General features: G+C 39.9%; 1 protein-coding gene across 1 annotated transcript in view; it reads left to right on the forward strand.

Annotated features, from left to right (window-relative positions):
* LOC147701266 (IgGFc-binding protein-like) overlaps positions 1-19,411 on the forward strand; it is a 933,218-nt gene that overhangs the window by 289,581 nt on the left and 624,226 nt on the right. Inside the window, exons 12-13 of the mRNA XM_086929331.1 lie at positions 10,266-10,836; positions 15,051-15,649. Coding sequence (XP_086785457.1) covers positions 10,266-10,836; positions 15,051-15,649 — 1,170 coding nt within the window. The remainder of the gene's footprint in view (positions 1-10,265; positions 10,837-15,050; positions 15,650-19,411) is intronic.

A 19,411-nucleotide genomic window follows, 5' to 3' on the forward strand; every position in this document is an offset into this window, starting at 1 on the left:
TATTTACCGAGAGGTCTGACCTCTCGGTAAATAGCGGCCCGAAATTGCGAATTAGCAATTTAAAAATGGTTGATGAATTGCATTTAAGGAATCTCAAATAGAGATTCCTTAAATGTAATTCCTCGCAATTTAGCGAATTAGCAATTACCGATTTTTGCATTTGGGATGATGAATCCCAAATGCAAAAATAGCGCTCGCAAAGGGCCAGATTCTCAGAATCTGACCCTTTGCGAGCCGATTTCAGCTTGATGAATCAGGCTGATTGACTCTATGGCTGCGAATCCTTTGTGGATGCAAACGGGATTATAATTGTACGTAAATCGCAGGAGCTAATTGCACATTCACTATTCGTTGTTTTCTATTCAATTGTGTCACAGCGCTACCTATTGAGCATCCCTGCCGAGACTCGAACCTGGTGCCCCAACTCCAATGTTGGCAGCTCTGGCTGTTATGACTTTCATTTCTATTAGTGCAGCCGTGTACTGCACTTTTCACCTCTAGACCTTCATGAATTGTGTGTTACACTGAGCTTTGCAGAGCAGGAGAGGAACCACAAGTTTGCATGGGGGTCTGGGACTGAACTCTGAAGGGCAATGAGCTCCACCTTGCACGCCAATGACTTGTGTTCCTGTAAGCTCCAACGTGCAGAGCTAACTCTGAAATCTGTGCTCTTCTCTTGTGTTACTAGCAGATGTGCAATTTCCACCCACAAAATGCAACATAATCATGATAAGGCCCTTCACTGTTCAGTGTGCAAGCCTCAGACATACGTTTTCATTTATGTAGTGTACACCACACAATAACATGTCAGTTACTACTTTAATCATGCCCTCTTAGTACCACGCCATTGCACACTGCTGTTATGCGCCTATTTACCTGTTAATTTATCTCAGGAATAGCCTGTCGAAGGAAAAAAACAGAAATTAAGCTGCAAACCATAGCATAAAATATACAAGGTGAACAACAGATCATTATAGTTACCCAGCTCGATGTTACTCATTTTATCGACCCCAGAATGATGAAAGGCAGGGGACGTGCGAGGATTAAAACCTGTGAACACAGAGACAGGAAACTAGATCCTCTAACTGTGGTGGGATGACGACGCCCATGGCTCCATTCATTGCCTGCCATTTGAGCAGTTGCAAGTTTTAGTATTAAACCACATATTTAGGCTTACATTGAAAGATCAGTGAGACTGAAGAATTATCTTCACTCTCTTCATAACGAGAGCTTAATCACAGACCGCAGATTCAAAAAATGGTCAATTTATTCCCCACTTTAACGCGAATGAGTAGCTAAGCTGAGCTCTTGTTTCAGGTCTGACTCCTGATATTATTCATGGTTGTGTGCCTTCTCTTTGCTGTCTTAGAAATCTGCTCTTCGGAACTGCTGATTCAGTTTATTTACTTGCAAATGCTAAATCTTCTAATGATAAAATTCCACATTTTGGGGACGATTCCGATCCGGGTCGGATGGGCACCGAACGCGACCCAGCCGGAAAAACTATGAGCTGTATGCTTGTTTTCCTCCCGACTCGTACAGCTGTATGAGCGAGCAAGTACGATGCGAGCTACATGAGAATCACCGACCGAATTGTTTCCGGGTCCGAACCGCTCTGTACGTCTCTGCTGTAAGCTAACCGTGTGTGCAATGGATGCGACTTACGACTGAGCCAGTATGATGCACGCGTCGGACAGCTGTTTTGAACCGAAGTTTCCGGCTCGCAAAACATCCGAGATGTTGCCTTTGGGGGTCCACATGGGACCTCCTTTCACCCTCTTTCACCCGCAGCCTCATGACTCGGACACCTCCCCAACACAGGCGTGTACAGTGCGGATGGCACAGACACGTACCTATGTAAGCACTGTACGACCGGCTCCCCTTGACTTCTGTGGGACTCCAACTGAACCAAGTCCGGCACCATGCGGCCGCATCGTACTCGCGCGGTCGGACTGCAAGAGTCTGGCTCGGTTGGAAAACACTCTGGATCCGGCTCGGTGGGAGTGCTTTTCTATCCGGATCGGAATCGGACCCTACGTGTTATATGGCGGTGTAGGCACACACAGATGCCAGCCAAAAACTTGACATGCCTCCTGCATGTATTAATCTGCCCAAATAAAGAAAACATTTTTTATAGCCAGGACACGATTCCAACTTAAAAACATACAGCTAAAATTCAGCATGTTTCTGGTAACAGTTTCTCCAAAAGCACACCTTTCTCTTTGCATAGCTTATTTGGAGCTCTTGCATCATGCCCTTTGTACCTAAATCTAACTGCTCCCTTCAGGTTGTACTTGATTCAAAGACTAGTAATATGACGCCAACCCTTGGGCACATTTATGACTGTGTGGTTTGTCATTTAATTCTGGTGATACTCCTGTCAACAGAAAAGACAAATGAGGCAATACAGTTGTTAGCATATCACTGATATATTTATTTGCAGTACTAGAATTGGCATAGCAGTATATTTTATAGGTTGTGAACACCATCATACAGAAGCTTATTTCTTAAATGAGATGTGTAAAATAGCTGCCTTTAAAAGCAGAAGCGTATTCAGTACAGTAAAACAGAAAATGACAGTTTGTGATATGAGCTAAGCAGTCCTTTCCCCAAATCAGCACATAGAGCACTGAAACTATCCCTTTTCAATGCATTAGTTGATTTTAGCTAATTTATTCCCAAATTGTGCTTGAATGCACTTTTGATTTAATCATTTACAACATTTTTACAGGGCATGGGAGCCTCCTACCAAAATCTTACTATGAGGAAGGCTCCTTTGCTGAAATTCAGATCTGGTGTTAAATCTGACTTTTAGCAGTGCCAGTTGAAGATGTGGCTGGAGCTAATAGAGTAAGAGGGTGGAGCTAGTTGAGGAAGTGTGTGGAGCCGGAGACACTTAAGTGTGGCCTCTGACAAATATTTGAGCACTTTTACAAATTAAGCACTGCGCTAACGACTTCGGAATCTAACACTCAATTTCGGTTTGGAGCAGGTGCTGAGCCTCAAACAAACCCAGAAACAGATATCTGGCAGGGCAAATGCAGAGTCCTTCAGCAAGTAGACAAGGGATCAATCCAAATTGTCATAGCATCTTTTCTCTCTCTTTCAAATGTATCCCAAGTGTTAAATGTAAACCCAGCAGACGGGTGTAGAAAGACTCAATACCGTGCTGCCATTAGAAGGCCTACTAAAAGGAGCCATTTCTGCCCATTCAGGTAAGCCAGTCAATGACATTGGCCAATTGTGCAGCTCCTGTGAGGAATTTAATTCATTTTCACACCTCTTAAAAGGCTGTACACTGGGTGGGATAACCTGGAGAGCCAATGCAAATTAGTCTTCAGAAAAATCAGGTAGGGAAAAGGTAACTTTCAAAAAGTTATTTTTCCTTAATATTTCTTTTTTTTAAACGTCATTATTGAATTTGATTTTTAATAACTAATAAAAATAGCTCATTAATTATATTTCTAGCTGGCCCCATTCTTGAGATACAATATTGTTAATGTTAATGTTAACTGGATTTGTAGAGCACATTTGCTACCCTGTGGTGTACTGGCGCTATGGTGAGGTCCTACCCGTGGAATGTCAGAGTGGAAGTAGCAGGTTAGTTGTTAAAGTGCCATGTTTTTAGGGACTTCCTGAAGGCCAACAAGTTGGTCATGCTTCTAAGATATAGGGTAAGCATGTTCCAGGGCTTTGTTGTATTGGTGATGAAGCTTATGCCCCCCCATTTTGCTTTTTTTTATGCGTGGTGTTGTTACCAGCTTGGCCTCGGATGAACGGAGTGTTCTTCTAGGTAAATAACAGTGGAATTGTTGCTTTAAAAAGTCAGAACCAGATCCTCACAGGGCCTTGAACACCAGGCCGAGTGCCTTAAATTGGGTGTGTTTTTTGACTAGAAGCAAGTAGAGTTTTTTTATAGCTGGAGAAATAGATGCATACTTGGGGATACCTGTAAGGAGTCTTGCCGCAGCATTTTGCACCATTTGCAATTTATGCATGGAGCCTTCTTGCAACTTAAGGTATCGACCATTGCAATAGTCCAGCCTGGACAAACTACTACAGCCTGGCTGAAACTACTATTTCTTGTGCAGCTATCAGAAGTAGGGGGATTCTTTTCCTACAGGTTCTGAGAATGAGTGAGGTGGTTGAGGTCACTGAGTTGATCTGGTCTTTAAAGCTTAAAGTGCCATCAATCCAGATTCCCAAATTCTTCACCTTTTTGGTGGGAGGTGGTAAAGGGCCTGGAGCAGAAGGCCAGCAGTTTGGGGTCCAGAAGGAGGGGTTGTTGCCAAACAGTACCACCTCTGTTTTACTGGAGTTGAGTGTTAAGCAGTTCTGTGTCATCCACTCCCTCACTGTATGCATACAGTTCTGCAGCCTTGAAGCAGTGTCACAATGTTTGTCGGGTCGAATATTGACCACAATTCGGGTATCGTCCGCGTATGACGTGAGATTAAACCCAAAAGCTTCAATGAGCGGGGCAAATGAGGAAACATAAATATTAAAAAGTGTGGGGCTAAGGGAGGATCCCTGGGGAACTCCGCAAGGTAGCGTGAAAGCTGCCGCCTCAAATTTATCTAGTGTCAAAAGCGGACGAGAGATCCAGCTTGATCAGGGCGGCACTTCCGCCCTGATCAAGAATGGCCCTAATCTCTTCCGTGGATTTGATGAGTGCAGTTTCCGTACTGTGCCCTTCTCTAAACCCATATTGGGTGGGGTCTAGTGTCTCGGATTGAATGAGGAATTGGTTAAGTTGGGTATTCATGTTTTTTTCAATAATCTTCGCCGACTACAACGCATACAAAACGCCTTCGCACAACTGATCCTCAACGCCCCCCGCCGCAGCCACATCACTCCCCACCTGAGAGACCTACACTGGCTCCCCGTCAACAAGAGGATTACATTCAAGCTCCTCACCCACGCACACAAAGCACTCCACAACGCAGAACCAGCCTACCTGAACAGCAGACTCAGCTTATACGCCCCCACCTGCCAACTCCGCTCCGCCAGCCTCGCCCTCGCCTCTGTCCCCCGCATCCCACGATCGACCTCCACTCACAGATCCTTCTCATACCTCGCCGCCAAGACCTGGAACACCCTGCAGTAGCGCCCCCCCAGCGCCTTGAAACCCTCACGGGTAAGTAGTGCGCTCTACAAATGCATTGATTGATTGATTTATTGATTGAAGGGGCAGTCTGGATATGGAATATTGGAATCTAAAAACGCTTTCCAGTATTTTTCAATGGACCACAAAGCCTTCCTACAGTGAAAATAGCGTTTGACTGCTGTTTACATTAAGGAAATGCTAATGTTAAATTTCTAAATGCCCTACATTTAAATGCTAAGCACCCTGCCTTATAGGCTATGAGGCCTCCATAGGGGCACCTTCCTACACAAAAACAATTACAAGAGGTGTTTTCCTCTGTGCTGCAGGGTATGTAGACCAAATATTGAGTTAGTAATATTGTGACACAGAAATATCGTGAGCAAGAATATCCTGGACAAGTATGTTGATTTTAAGGTAATATCAATGTTAAAAATATTGTTGGTAATATAGTTTTTTGATTATTTTTGTGCATATTAACATATATGTCAATTTTATATGTTTTAAAATGTTTGTTTGAATATTGTTAGTATTTTAATATTGTTTGTAAATTATTAGTAGCTTTTAAATTTAATGTAATAGGTTTTTTTCCCCTTGCAGCTTGTGGGGTTTATAGGGGAATAGGGTGGAAATTAAATTAATTAAGATAATAAATAAAAATAAAAAATTAATATTAACTATTTAATTGATAAATATTTATGTTATTTGTATCATTAATATTTTTTTTTTACGTTTTATGTGCGGGTTGAGAGTTTTGTAGGGGTATAGGATGGGAAGTAAATTAATTATAATAATTAATACATATTTGTAAATTAGTATCAAATATTTAATTGATAATTATTCATGTTATTTGTACAAATATCATTTTACATTTTATGTTTTAGGTGCAGATTGTTGGGTTTATAGGGGATAGGGTGTAAAGCAAATTAATTATAATAAATGTATACTAAGTTTTTTAATTATTAATTATTACAAATATATTTATTTATGTAAATAGTATATATATATATATTATTTTCAGTTTGAGGTGTGGGTTCTTTGTTTAGTAGAGGTATAGGGTGGGAAAATAATTAATAATAAATTATTGATAACTCATTTTTAACTATAATGATTTAACTGATAAATATTTATTTTAATTGTTTAAATATTTAATTCAAATTTATTGTGTGGTTTGTGGGTTATTATAAGTAATTATTTAATTCATAATTATTTATGTTAATTTTGGTTTGGAAATGTTTTGCGGTTTTTGTATGGGTAAAGGATATGTAGGAAATTAGAATAATTACTAAGCATTGTTAATTTTTAATAATTGTTTAAATTATAATTATGTAAACAGGTAATTAAAATATGTTTAGTTTGTATGCATGAGTTGTAGTTTTAGGGGTAAATGGTGGGAAGATAATTGAAATAGAATTAATGTATTATTAGTTAATTAGTAATAATTGTTTAATGGATTAATAATTATGTGAATTCTTTAAAAAAATGAATTTATATATTAGTTGTGGGTTGTTTGATTTGTATGGATAAGGAGTGGAAAGGTAATTAAATGTAACTGTTTTATTCGTAGTTAATTAGTAATGATATTTTATTAGATAACTAAATATGTAAAATGGCTAAACAGTATAAATTTAAATGTACATTTTAGATGTGTGGTGTGTTGCTTTTAGAGGTATAGGGTAGGGAGTTATGTCAGTAATAACATTAAAAAATTGTACATTTTGTTTATTGTAATTTATTAATGTATGGGTTATTTGTGCTGTGATTTTTAATTGTAAATAATATTGTATTTATTGTTTGTTATTATTTTGATAACAGATTTTGTTATTTTGATAAAAATAATATTTGTAATAATTTATAATATGACTGGATTGGGAATAGCAAATTGTATCCCTCCGCAATCCAACACTTTCCCTACTATTGCACTGAATGGAGAGGGAATAGTACATTTTACACCTCCTGAGTTTGAAACTATGTCTACTAGTTTTAGTGGGTATAGCAAAAGTATTAATTTTAAAATGCAGTTTACTTTATATTGTTTAAATGTATATTAATATATTTTTGGTTATTTAAATTATAAAATGTAAAATTAATAATGTTTTTCTAAATCCAACATTTTTATTTTGTTTGAGTTTTTCATTTGTAATTAAAATTGTTTGTTTTTTAAATATTTTATGTTTTTGGTCATATGCACTTATATTTATTGTTTCTGTTATTACCTTAAAAAAGTAATAAAACATAATGTAAATACAAAATATTAATGTAGTTATATTTATAAATTCGATACATGTAAATAATATTATGTATAGTAATATATATGTTTGTTTTACTTTCTTTAAATAATGATTGGTATATTTTTCTAAACAATTATATTAGTATTAATATTTAATGTAATTCCTGTTTATTATTTAAATGTATATATATATATTTATAAATCAATATAACAAACTTATTGAAAAAAATCTTTATTTCCGATATTTTTGTCATTTTAAATTATAAGTATAGGGAGTCGCTATTTTTAAATTCAATATTTTTTAGTCAACAGTTTTGTATGTAGATGTTGTTTGACTCAATATTGTGTCAGTGAACCCTGTTGCAGAATCCAGCACTGATAGAAAATGGAAAAACGAGGAGCATAAAGGTATTTTCCTTGTTGCCCCTCTCTTACACCTCCCCTGAGGAGACGTAGGAATCTGACGCATTCCCAGGTTTACAAAACCATGTTAATTTGGGAATGTGTCAGGTTCCATTAATGCTGCGTGGGAACATCCACAGCAACACCTATGGAACGCCCTATTCAATGTAATGTGTAGAGGGGACCAAGTTTCCAAGGCCACGAACAGGCAAAGTGGGTGAATTTTCGTGGATTTGTAAAATGGGGACCGGCACACTGCGCTGTCGCTGTGTCAAAAAAAGTGACACTGCATTAGAGCAAGGGGCTCATAAATGAAGCCCAAAAAATCCTGGCAGAAGAGGCAAATTCCCTACTCAAGCAATCAGCATAACTGTCACAACAGATGCGGTCTTTTAGATTTCATCACCAGCTGTGTAATCTATACACCCTTTAAAGGTAGACAAATAAATTGTATAAATTGGGTAAAGCCACACATGAGTGGATTGTAACAGAAGGATTGTGCTCCAGGCAGCTGTGCTTAATACCTGTTTGCCTTGAGAATGTTTAGAGTAACCCCTACACATTTTGTGCAAGCTTTTTGCCCATCATTTTTAAGAAAATTGCACATTATGAATACTGTGCAAAAACTGTAATGTTATTGTTCGCCGGATTACAATGAGACAGAAGACTGTTTGGTTGGATTCCCATTGTTTGCTAAGGGAGCTTGTGTTACGCTCGAGAACTGGCCATAGCACAGACTCCGATGGGGAAATGGGGTGTGTTTGTAGAACCCTGCACCCTGTCGCAGTCACCCTATGGTGCTTGCCATACATTGCAGGGTTTTACAGGGGTGTTCCATGGGTACCCCCTTTGCCCACCAACCGTAGGCCAAGGGTACTTTGGGGCCCTGCCAAGGGACCTCAAAGTCACATTCCGACAGCCTTTCTGTGTCAGAAAGGCTGTTGGAAACCGACATTGTAATCCTGACTGCAGATTAGCCACAAATAGGGTGTTACGGTGCAGTTCCGACCAACAGTAATGCTCAGCAAGTCACTCCGAAACAAGTTGGAATGACCGGCCGGTTTACGTTCTGACCACAAACATCATATTTGGGTGGTCTGACTGTAAACTGAACGAGTTGGTTAGTATGGCTTTCCGCCCAACTTCATAATGAGGCCCAGAATATATCTAAAGGCAATTGGTGATCATTGCTACCACAGTGAATAACACAGCAGCACGCATCCAATATCAACGATAATGTGAACATTGTATACTCTAAAAAATCTACTGTGAATGAAAATTATGTGAAAAGTATACTCAAACAAGTAAAACAAGAACTAAATAAAATATTGAAAATTGACTAGTAGGAACTTATGTGTGTTTACATTCATGAAAAACATGTCACTGAGACTAGATTGCAGACTGCTGAATGGACAAGTCAGATGATGACGAGCAGGTGTATTTTATTTATTTATTTTTATTTATTTTTAGTATTTATTAAGCGCGAACAATTGCCCGCAGGCGTCTCGGCGCTGTACTTTTGTTACTCTCCTGAATGATCTTATGAATTTTTCAGAGGTCAAATAACCATGTCTTCAGTTTCTTCCTAAAGGACATGAGATTTGGGCTGGATCTTATGGTTTGCGGGAGTGTATTGCATATTTATGGGGCGACAACTAGGAAACGTCTGTCTCCCCAGTTGACCAGCCTAGTCCGTGGCACTACCAGGTCATTCTGTCTTGCTGATCGTAGCGTTTGAGTGGGAATGTATGGGACAAGATGGTCGCACAAAAATTGGGCGCTTGATGGTGTAGTGACTTGTAGACGATGCACAGTGTTTTGAATTTAATTCTATTCCTAACAGGAAGCCAATGGAGACTCCTTAAGGTCTCAGCTATTGGCTTGAATTTAGGGATGTTAAGGAGAAGTCTGGCTGCTGCATTTTGGATTGTCTGCATTTTCTTGATAATCCTGACTTGAGCATTAGCGAACAAGCCATTGCAGTAATCCAATGCTGATAGGACCAGAGCGCTGACCAATGTCTTGCCCACATTTTTTGGAAGAAAAGGAAGAATCTTCCTGACCAGTCGTAACTTATAGAAGGCAGTGGAGGCCGTCTGATTGGCATGAGCCATGAAATTTAGATTGTCATCAAAGATGACACCCAAATTTCTCACTTTCGTGACTGGTTTGGGTACAGCTCCAAAGGAAGATGGCCACCAAGTTGGGGACCAGCTAGGGCTGAGATGGCCAAAAGTGACCACCTCGGTCTTATCGGAATTTAATTTCAGACAGTTTGCTGACATCCATTTTCCAATGGCCAGCATACCTGTTTTGAAACTTTCCGCCAGGTGTAGCGCTAATGTTTAAAACAGAGTTACCAATGAAGGGGGCTAATGATGATACTGTGGTTATGGTAATGTTAAATTCACAGAACAGAAAATGGCACTTGAAAATGATAATGTTGGATTGTTATAGAATATTTAGCATTTACGTGACGGAAATGTTGATCATGCATATTATGCTAATAACCAGGTCTTGCTTTCGTAGGTGAACAATGACAAGTTAAGTCTTCCTGTTATCCTGAATGATGGAAAACTACGACTTTATCAATCGGGAGGACTCATCCTCATTCAAACCGATTTCACTCTCAAAGTGTACTATGACTGGAACTCCTTTCTAAAGATCGAAATCTCAAGCAGCTTCTTTGAAAATATATGTGGCCTGTGTGGCAACTACAATGGCAACCCCAGCGATGACTTCATGAAGCCCTCAGGGGGGTTGGCTCTGAATCCAGTTGACTTTGGGGCAAGCTGGCAGGTAGAAGATGGCGACCGTTTCTGTTGGCACGATTGCAATGGTGTCTGCAAGACCTGCAGCGCAGACCTGGTGAGAAAGTTTGAAGACCAGGCTTTCTGTGGACTTATCAATTCGCCGACTGGACCTTTCAAAGATTGCCATGCATTAATTGACCCCAAAATCTACCTGGACAACTGTGTCTATGATATGTGCATGAACGACGGATTCAAGGAAATGTTATGCGACGCTCTGAAAACATATGCTGATACTTGCCTGAGGAAAAAAGCGAAGATCTACGAGTGGCGAACCATAGCAGGATGTCGTGAGTAGAGACCTCTATTTCCCTGTATTGATTGTAATGACCAGGCTGCTTTTCAGCAGTAACTACATAGGCATTTTCAGGACTTTTTTATGAGAAAAAAAGCCTTCAGGTAAAGCAATAAAGAGGTTTTAGTGTTGTTCTGGATGGCTAAATGTATGTGCACACAAAATGTAGTGCTTCATTCAAATAAAGCAGACAATAAGAGTAAAGTTAACCATTTAACATACTCATAGGATAACTTACCTTTGAAAAAAGCCCCCTTAACTGATAACAAAGTGAGGGAAGAGCCAGAATGAACAGCTATGCAAATTGTGTCAGCTCAGTCACTAGTGAACGGTAGTTCTACCCACAAAGCAAGAAGAAAATACTTTTTGCTAGAAAGAGTTCTTCATCCATGGTATGGTCTGTAAATCCACATGATATAATAAGATGTAAAGTGGATTTGGCAATATTTTTCCCAATGCTGAAAGGAGACGTGGTGGCAGGTAATTCATGCAGGGGTGCGGGCGGACACATACTCACACATACCCATCTACATGAGCACTAATTCATACCCATCCATTCACACGCGCACATACAAACAACCACCATTGACAGGCAAAAACACCTGTTCACACCCATTCACAGCACGCACACACAAATGCACGTACGTTCATACATACACACACGCAGGCCTGCTCCAATTTAAAAAAACACCGGCTAAGAGCAGGGATTTTGAGGGCAGGGGGGAAGCCTCAGTGGTTCCTGGAGGAGTGGGACTGCCAGCTCCTCTCACTGGCTGACCTTGTTATGGGTTTGTCAAGGTAGTGAGATTGGGTCAGTGAGACAGTTTACTCCCCCCCCCCCACTCTATGATGAGTCATCATTTATGGACAGTCAGCACTGGGCACTTCAGGACTTCAAACTGAAGCGCCCAGGTCCAAGTCTATCTGTGACGTGCCCGCTAGTCATGAGAGGGGAGACCACCAAGCACTGAGGAGGTTGCACCCATAGGGCTGTGAAATGCTTCAGCCTGGCAAAGTTCAGCTCAGCCAGTCAGGTGCCAGCGCATTAGGCGCATGTGCGGCACCTGGCTGCTTGCCTTGGACATGAAGAGTGACAGTCAGGAGGACCTTTGCTCGGCCTGACAGGCACTCTTCATGTTTGCAAAAAGGTGGGAGGGCACCTCTTCTCTCATGGACGGGCTACTAGTGGAAAGGAGAATGATTCTGGTGACTTTAGGAAAGCAATAGCTTGAGAACCAGAGAAGTTTACCTCGGAAAACACAAAGAGAACCGTACTGTAGAATGTCTCATGTTGAATAGGGAGTTTGTGAGAGTCACATGTAAAAAAACCTTATAACTTAGGGGTAAATGGAAGCAAGTCATACTATCCTCTCTTAAGTGGACACATATACCTTTGTCTGGCTGCAATAAAGTACCATGTCATTACAATTCAAATGGTAAATGGGCACAGAGCAGTGAATGTAAACCTGAGCCTACATTTTAACACAATTTACGGAAGAAATTGCCCTAGATTTAAAAGGCAGACTGTAGTGTATATCAAAGGTGTACACTACCTTCAGTATCGATTCCAATAAGATTTCAAAACATGGAGCACATATATTTATTGTTTTTTATAATTATTTTTTCATGTAAGACTATTAATGGTGTTTTGCAAAGCTAAGAAGGCATAGAGAAATAATAGCAATAGCAATGTGCATGGGTGTCTGAAAAACTGAAGGATTGCGATGAAACTGTGAAGTATTTGAAAAGTAGGAAATGTACCATCAGCAATCCAAAATGAATTCCAAAAAGTGCCCTTTTACTATGGAAATAAATGGACTGCTCATGGAGTGAAAGTGAGACGCGAGGAATGAAGAAAGGTGGCCCTAAAAACCCTTGGTATTTCAGGAAGGTAGTTAAAGTCCCTTAGAATGCTCGAGGTTTAGACCTAAGCGTATTGTTTTAAAAGGTGCACAGACAAAATATCGACTCCAAAATATTGAATGGACAAAATATCGAGTTAAAAATATCGACAATAATAAAATATCGATAACAAAAATATCGTTGGTCAAAATATCGATTAAAATAATGATAAAAAAATATTGAGTACAAAAATATCGACTCAAAAAAATTGACAAGACAAAATATATATAAATAGTCAAAGTAAAAAATTTTGATAATATGTAGAAAAAAGGTTAAAAAAAATCTTTTTTTTATTAATAGTAATATCAATTGTAGTTAATGTTTAGGAGCGGGATGTTGGGTTAATAGGGGATAAGGGTGGGGAGTAATTTAATAATAATTAATTAATTAATATATGTTTGTAAATATGTTACTTAATAATTAATTGGTAATTAATTAATATTAATTAGTTAATTAATTAATATAATTTTGTACATATTTTTAATTAGTAATTAATTGGTAATTAAATAATATTAATTAGTTAATTACATTAATTAGAGTAATTTATTTATATATATAATTTTAAGTTATTGTTAATTAATTAATTGTGAAAAAATAATATTAATTATTAAATTAAATTAATTACAGCTATGTGCTAATATATTTACTTTATTGTTATTGTTAATTCATAATTAATTGGTAATTAAATAATATTAATTAATTTTGGGTAAAGGAGTATTTTTAGGGTTCAGGGTCAGTTTTTAGTTTTTGGGAAAAGGGGTATTTTTAGGGTTCAGGGTCATTTTTCAGTTCTTGGGTAAAGGGGTATTTTTTGGGTTCAGGGTCAGTTTTCAGTTTTTGGGTAAAGGGGTATTCTTTGGGTTCAGGGTCAGTTTTGGGTTTTTCGGTAAAGGGGTATTGTTAGGGTTCAGGGTCAGTTTTCCCTACTGTTGCACCCACTGGAGTGGGAATAGTAATTTTAACCCCTACGCTATCCAACGCTTTCCCTACGCTTGCACTCTTTGGAGTGGGAATAGTATTTTTTACACTTCTGGTATCGTACGGTAATATAATAGTATCTTATTTAATTATAGTATGTTACTATATATATATGTTTTAACAAATAAGATTGTAAAAAATTATTTTTATTATTTTCATTTATTATTTAATTATTATAAGTTAATTTAAGTATTTTAAGTATGTTTTAGTAATTAAATTTTAATATTAATTTAATTTAACACTGTTTTTAATAAAGTCGATATTTTTTACAACTATATTATTGTAAACGATATTTTGTACTCGATATTTTTGTACTTACCTGTTTGTAGATACAAACTCGATATTTTGACTGTCGATATTTTGTCCACGATATTTTTGCAAGTCGATATTTTGTCCCTCGATATTATTTCAGTGATCCGTTTTAAAATAGTCTGTACCAGGACGGGTGAGAAGGACAAGAGAAGAGAGGGAGTCCATTACTATAGGCCCCTAAGGCCTCCAGAAACTAACAGCGTTTTTCAATTAAGGATTGTAACGCACACAGATCTTTTTTCTAAATAATCAATTGACAGATCCTGCCCCGGAGAAAATGTGGAACGATGAATGGAGTGAAAATGGTAGTGGGCTATCCTATCAAGGCCAAACGTGGAAAGTTTGATCGATGTCCATAATATCTATTGGTAGAAATTTCTTTGGCATCTTTCCTTTACAGCCGTGTAGACCAAGCCTCAAAATTATTTCCATCTGGAAGTAGTATGAACACTAAGCATGCCTAATTAGGGGTGTGCGGCCAGGTCTCAGTGGGTAGAAGTTCTTATTTGCTTTATTTTTCTGTAGACTGCATGGTTGCCTGAGGCTGGCTCTAACGCTTCCCAGTTACTTGACTGTAGGACTTATTTAGAGTTTGGTGGAAGGGACACTCCATCATAAATGTTGTCTGGTCACTATATTGCAAATGTACTATAGAATATGGCACTTGTATTACGCTCGACAAGCTGGATTCTGGATTATCCTGTCCATGGATGTCTACAAAAGGCCCATAGTTTCCTAGATAGTATCTCCATTTGGAGACTTGTGTAAAATATGGAGTTTAAAGTAATGTTATGGAGGCTAACTGATACTGAATGATGCCAATGTGATGTATGCATGTATGGCTGCTCCGATTGTTCTACCTGTAATATGCATATATGAATGCTGTTTGCTCCAGAGATATATCTATGCATTCTTTCACAAAAATCTTATTCATATCTTTAATTTTTTTCGAAATGTAGTATCTTGACACCGTTAAGCAGCTGACATGCACCTTTCCTTCTTCCTGAATGTCCGCAGCTGTCCAGTGCCCAGCGAACGGTCAGTTTGTACCGTGCGGCAGTGGATGCCCTGCCACCTGCAATGATGCTGCCCTTCCTACTACGTGTTCAGAGCCTTGCGTGGAATCCTGCCAGTGTAATCCAGGCTTTGTGCTGAAGGAGGGCAAGTGCATTGCCAAGAGCACCTGCGGCTGTGTCTTTGAAGGGCGCCAGTACGCCCCTGGTCAGAAATTCTGGGGCAATGATAAGTGTACGAAACAGTGTGTATGCAATCCACAGACCAACAAAGTGGAATGCAAAGAGACCAAGTGCAAATCAACTGAAACATGTGATGTGGTCAAAGGCATCCGAGACTGCTATCCCTTAAGCTATGGCACCTGCTCAGCCTCTGGTGACCCCCACTATGACACCTTTGATCGTGTGCGATACAATTTTATGGGTACTTGTGTCTACCTGTTTGCAGGACTGTGTAAGAAGATCGATGATTTGGTGGATTTTTCAGTTTATGTCAAAAACGATAACAGAGGAAGCAAAGTTGTATCTTACACATCCCTTGTAGAAGTTATTGTTTATAACTTTGATATCATCATCAGCAAGGAATATCCAAACAAGGTCATGGTATGTATATACACACTCAAGAAGCTTTTCTTAATAGACTATTGAAAAAAATCACTTCATCATTTACCATTAAGCATCCCATGATTACATTTCCAATTCGGTTAAACTGTAGATGTATTCCTATTTTTTTTAAAGTCCTCATTTAAAGATAATATGCTCCAGAAAATCAAGAGAGAGGGTTTCTATGACCCCTTCAAGTGTCTGAAGGATAGATTTAAATTACACGTCTGGTTTCACCCCCACAAAGGAGAGAGGATAGTATGTATCTCCAGAGCCACACCTTTGACTACTTGTATAGGCTTCAACCTCAGTTTTGAAAACCAGACGGCCAATATGGTCCCACTTTCCAGTGAGTGGCCTAATTAGACCAGTCCCCTGGACTTTGTCTAAAGCATATTATTAATCGTAGCACACAGAAACATGTATATCCACATAGAAAACAGAAAACGTGTGCAAGGAGATTTAAGACCCATAGAGTATGTTATATATATCTCACCTCTGTCTCAACCCAATTATCCCATATTTCCCAGTATTTGATCTTTTTCGTAAAATTGCCTGCTGGATCCAAACGAGCTACCCTCTGGATGGAATGAATCCATTCATTCTCCGTAGGGGGACATGGTAATATCCATTTATTACAGAGTTCCAGACGAGCTAGGAGAATCAAGGTAAAAAATAGAGCTTTATAATTTTTTGTTAGTTCTCTTTCATCCACTTTGCTAGGAGGTAACCCAAAGATTACAGATAGAGTTGTTAATTTAATTTCTAGCCCCATAATATCTGATATAGTTTACCCACTTTATTCCAATATTCGGATATTACCGGGCAGCTCCAGAACATGTGAACCTCATTGGCTCTGTCTTCTCCACATTTGGGGCATTTCTTGATCTCCCGATTTCCCATCTTCGACATTTTCTGGGGGGTTCAATAGGCCTTATGAGCTGTGAAAAGGTGATCCTTTTTTAATGGTGCAGCATTTATACAAGACCAAAGAAGTGACATAGATACTTGCCCAATTGTTTCGAGCTATTCATCTGGCAGGTCCTTCTTCCATATCTCCATAAATGAGGCCTGCTCCTCTTCTCCATTTTGGGCAAGTAACCAGTACCAGTCTGACAACTCTTTTTCCTTACTGACACAGGAACAAATCTTCAGTTCTAGATTTGAGTTCCCTTTCAGTTCTTTTTCCGATGCTTTTGTCCAATTTATCAACTGATAGTATTTAAACTTTGAAATCAGGTTTATTTATTTATTTATTTATTTATTTGTTTATTTAATTTATATGGCGCGTTATAACCACCGGGGTCTCTAAGCGCTGTTTGTCCAGATTTACGTGGTGAGATATTACATTCACTTGAAACCAACTGTGCACCTAAGATCTGCTCCATGCTTGTTTAAACAGTACAGTTTTTAGTTTTTTTCTGAAGAATAGTAAGTTACTTTCCTTCCTGAGTTCTGGAGCCAGTTTGTTCCATAAGGCTGGGAGCGTGTTGGAAAACGCACGACCCCCCACCGTGGTCAATTTGAAGCGGGATTGGGACAAAAGAGTAGCGTCCGACGAACGCAAAGTCCTACCCGGTGTGTAGGGGGATAGTCGGGATTTCAGATATTTTGGTGCTTTGCCATACAGAGCCTTGTGAGCGATACACAATCCTTTAAAGACAATCCTCTGACGAATTGGGAGCCAGTGCAGCTCCTGCATCAGGGGAGAGGAATGAGCAGTCCTGGGTTTTTTATAGATCAGCCTCGCTGCATCATTCATAACCCCCTGTAGTTTGTCCAGCAGCCGCTGGGGCAGACTTATGTATAGGGAGTTCCCGTAGTCCAGCCTAGCCAGAATTGTGGCTGAGACCACGTGTCTCAAAGTAGGGAATAAAAGTAAGGCAGAGATCTTCCTTAGTTGTCTTAGAAGGCCTATGCAGTTACCCACTACCGTGGTAACTTGTTTTTCCATGGATAATTTGTTATCCACATATAGGCCTAAACTTTTGACTGCGGATGCTGGTTTCGGTGGTGTACCCAGCTCCATAGGCCAAAATTTCTCACTCCAAGGGTTGCCCGAGATAGAAATGGGCAACACTTCCGTCTTATCTGGGTTGACTTTCAAGGAGTTCTCGGACATCCAGTTGACCGTGGCTTTCAGTATGCCCTGCAGCCTAGTGGATGCTCCCGGGCCATCATCCAGCCGGATGATTATCTGGGTATCATCAGCATAGTTGTACACTAGGCAGTCCATCCTATTCAGGAGAGCAATTAATGGCTGCAGGTAGATATTAAAAAGTAGGGGTGACAAGGCAGAGCCCTGTGGGACCCCGCAGGTGATCGGAGCAGAGGTGGAAAGTAAATCTCCCAGCTGTACTCGTTGTGTCCTACCCTGCAAGAATGATGTAAGCCATGCATGTGCTGTACCCATGATGCCAAAGGATCTCAACCGCGACAGAAGCTGTTTGTGACACACGGTATCAAACGCCGCGGAGAGATCCAGTAGTATCAGGGCGCTCGGTGTTTTTACATCAGCCCGAGTTCTTAGCTCATCTAGGATAGATAACATGACTAGTTCCGTGCTATGATTAGCACGGAACCCTGCCTGATTGGTCTCCAGCAGGTTGTTACTCTCTAGATGGCCCGAGAGTAGAGCTAACACATGCTGCTCAATCACTTTAGCCAAAAAAGGCAAATGAGAGATGGGCCGAAAATTTTTCAGACATTTCGTGTCCGAACCAGGTTTCTTCAGTAAGGGAATCAGACGAGCCTCTTTAAAAGCTAGAGGGATCTGTCCTGTACGAAGAGAAGTGTTCAATAGATGCAGAACCTCTTCCTCAATTCCTGGTATTGCCAACTTGAATACGTCAGGAGGGCATGGATCCACCAAGGAACCCGATTTAACTCGGCCTATGATTTTAAGTAGTTCCTTTTTAGAAATTGGGGAGAACTCAGCTAATGGTGGGATATTTAACGGGGCGGTAAGGTCCGGTAAGCAAGGACATTCGAGGGGTATAGTTTCTGCAATTTCGTCCAAGATATCGGATATCTTCTTTACGAAGAAGTCCTGAAACCTCTGACAGTCCTCCTGAGTGAACTCGGGACTTTGCTCTTCATTTACCCTGAGCTCCGCCAGGACCCGAAAGATTTCCTTTTGCGGATTTCTTGCTACAGCTATTCTTTCTTCGAAGAACGCAGCCTTCCTAGATTGTATGGCTAGTTTATAATGAGCTAAGGATGAGACGTATTCTTGCTTGGCAATGGCATCATATTTTTTACGCCATGCCCGTTCTTTCTTCCTCACCCCACGTTTCATCTCCCTTAGGGAATCATTGTACCAAGGAGCCCCAGCTCCTCTCGCCACCTTCTTCATCCTGCGAAGAGGTGCCACCACATCAATGGCACTCCCCAGTTTATGCTGGAGGTGACCACACAGGACATCAATGTTGACATCCTGCTCTTTTGCTGAAGGGGTGTGTTCTAAGAGGTGGACCAATTTCTCCCCATCAAGATTTCTCCATTTCCGGGCCATTTTCCAGCCCTCCCCAGGTTTGGACAGGGGGCCCCTCAATAAGAGTCTACCCTTTATTAGAGAATGGTCAGACCATGCACAAGGGAGAATTTCCGTAGCGCCCTGGGCTGGCATGGTAGTCCAGACTAATTCGAGCACATGTCCTTTCTCATGTGTCGGTCCCTTGACCTGTTGGGTAAGACCTAAGGAGGAGATCGCCTCCTTGATCTGTAATGCTTGTCCCTCTTTGAGGAATTTTTCCCAATGAT

This window comes from Lissotriton vulgaris, chromosome 7 (assembly GCF_964263255.1).
Source record: "Lissotriton vulgaris chromosome 7, aLisVul1.2, whole genome shotgun sequence".
In the NCBI taxonomy this organism is placed as follows: Eukaryota; Metazoa; Chordata; class Amphibia; order Caudata; family Salamandridae; genus Lissotriton; species Lissotriton vulgaris.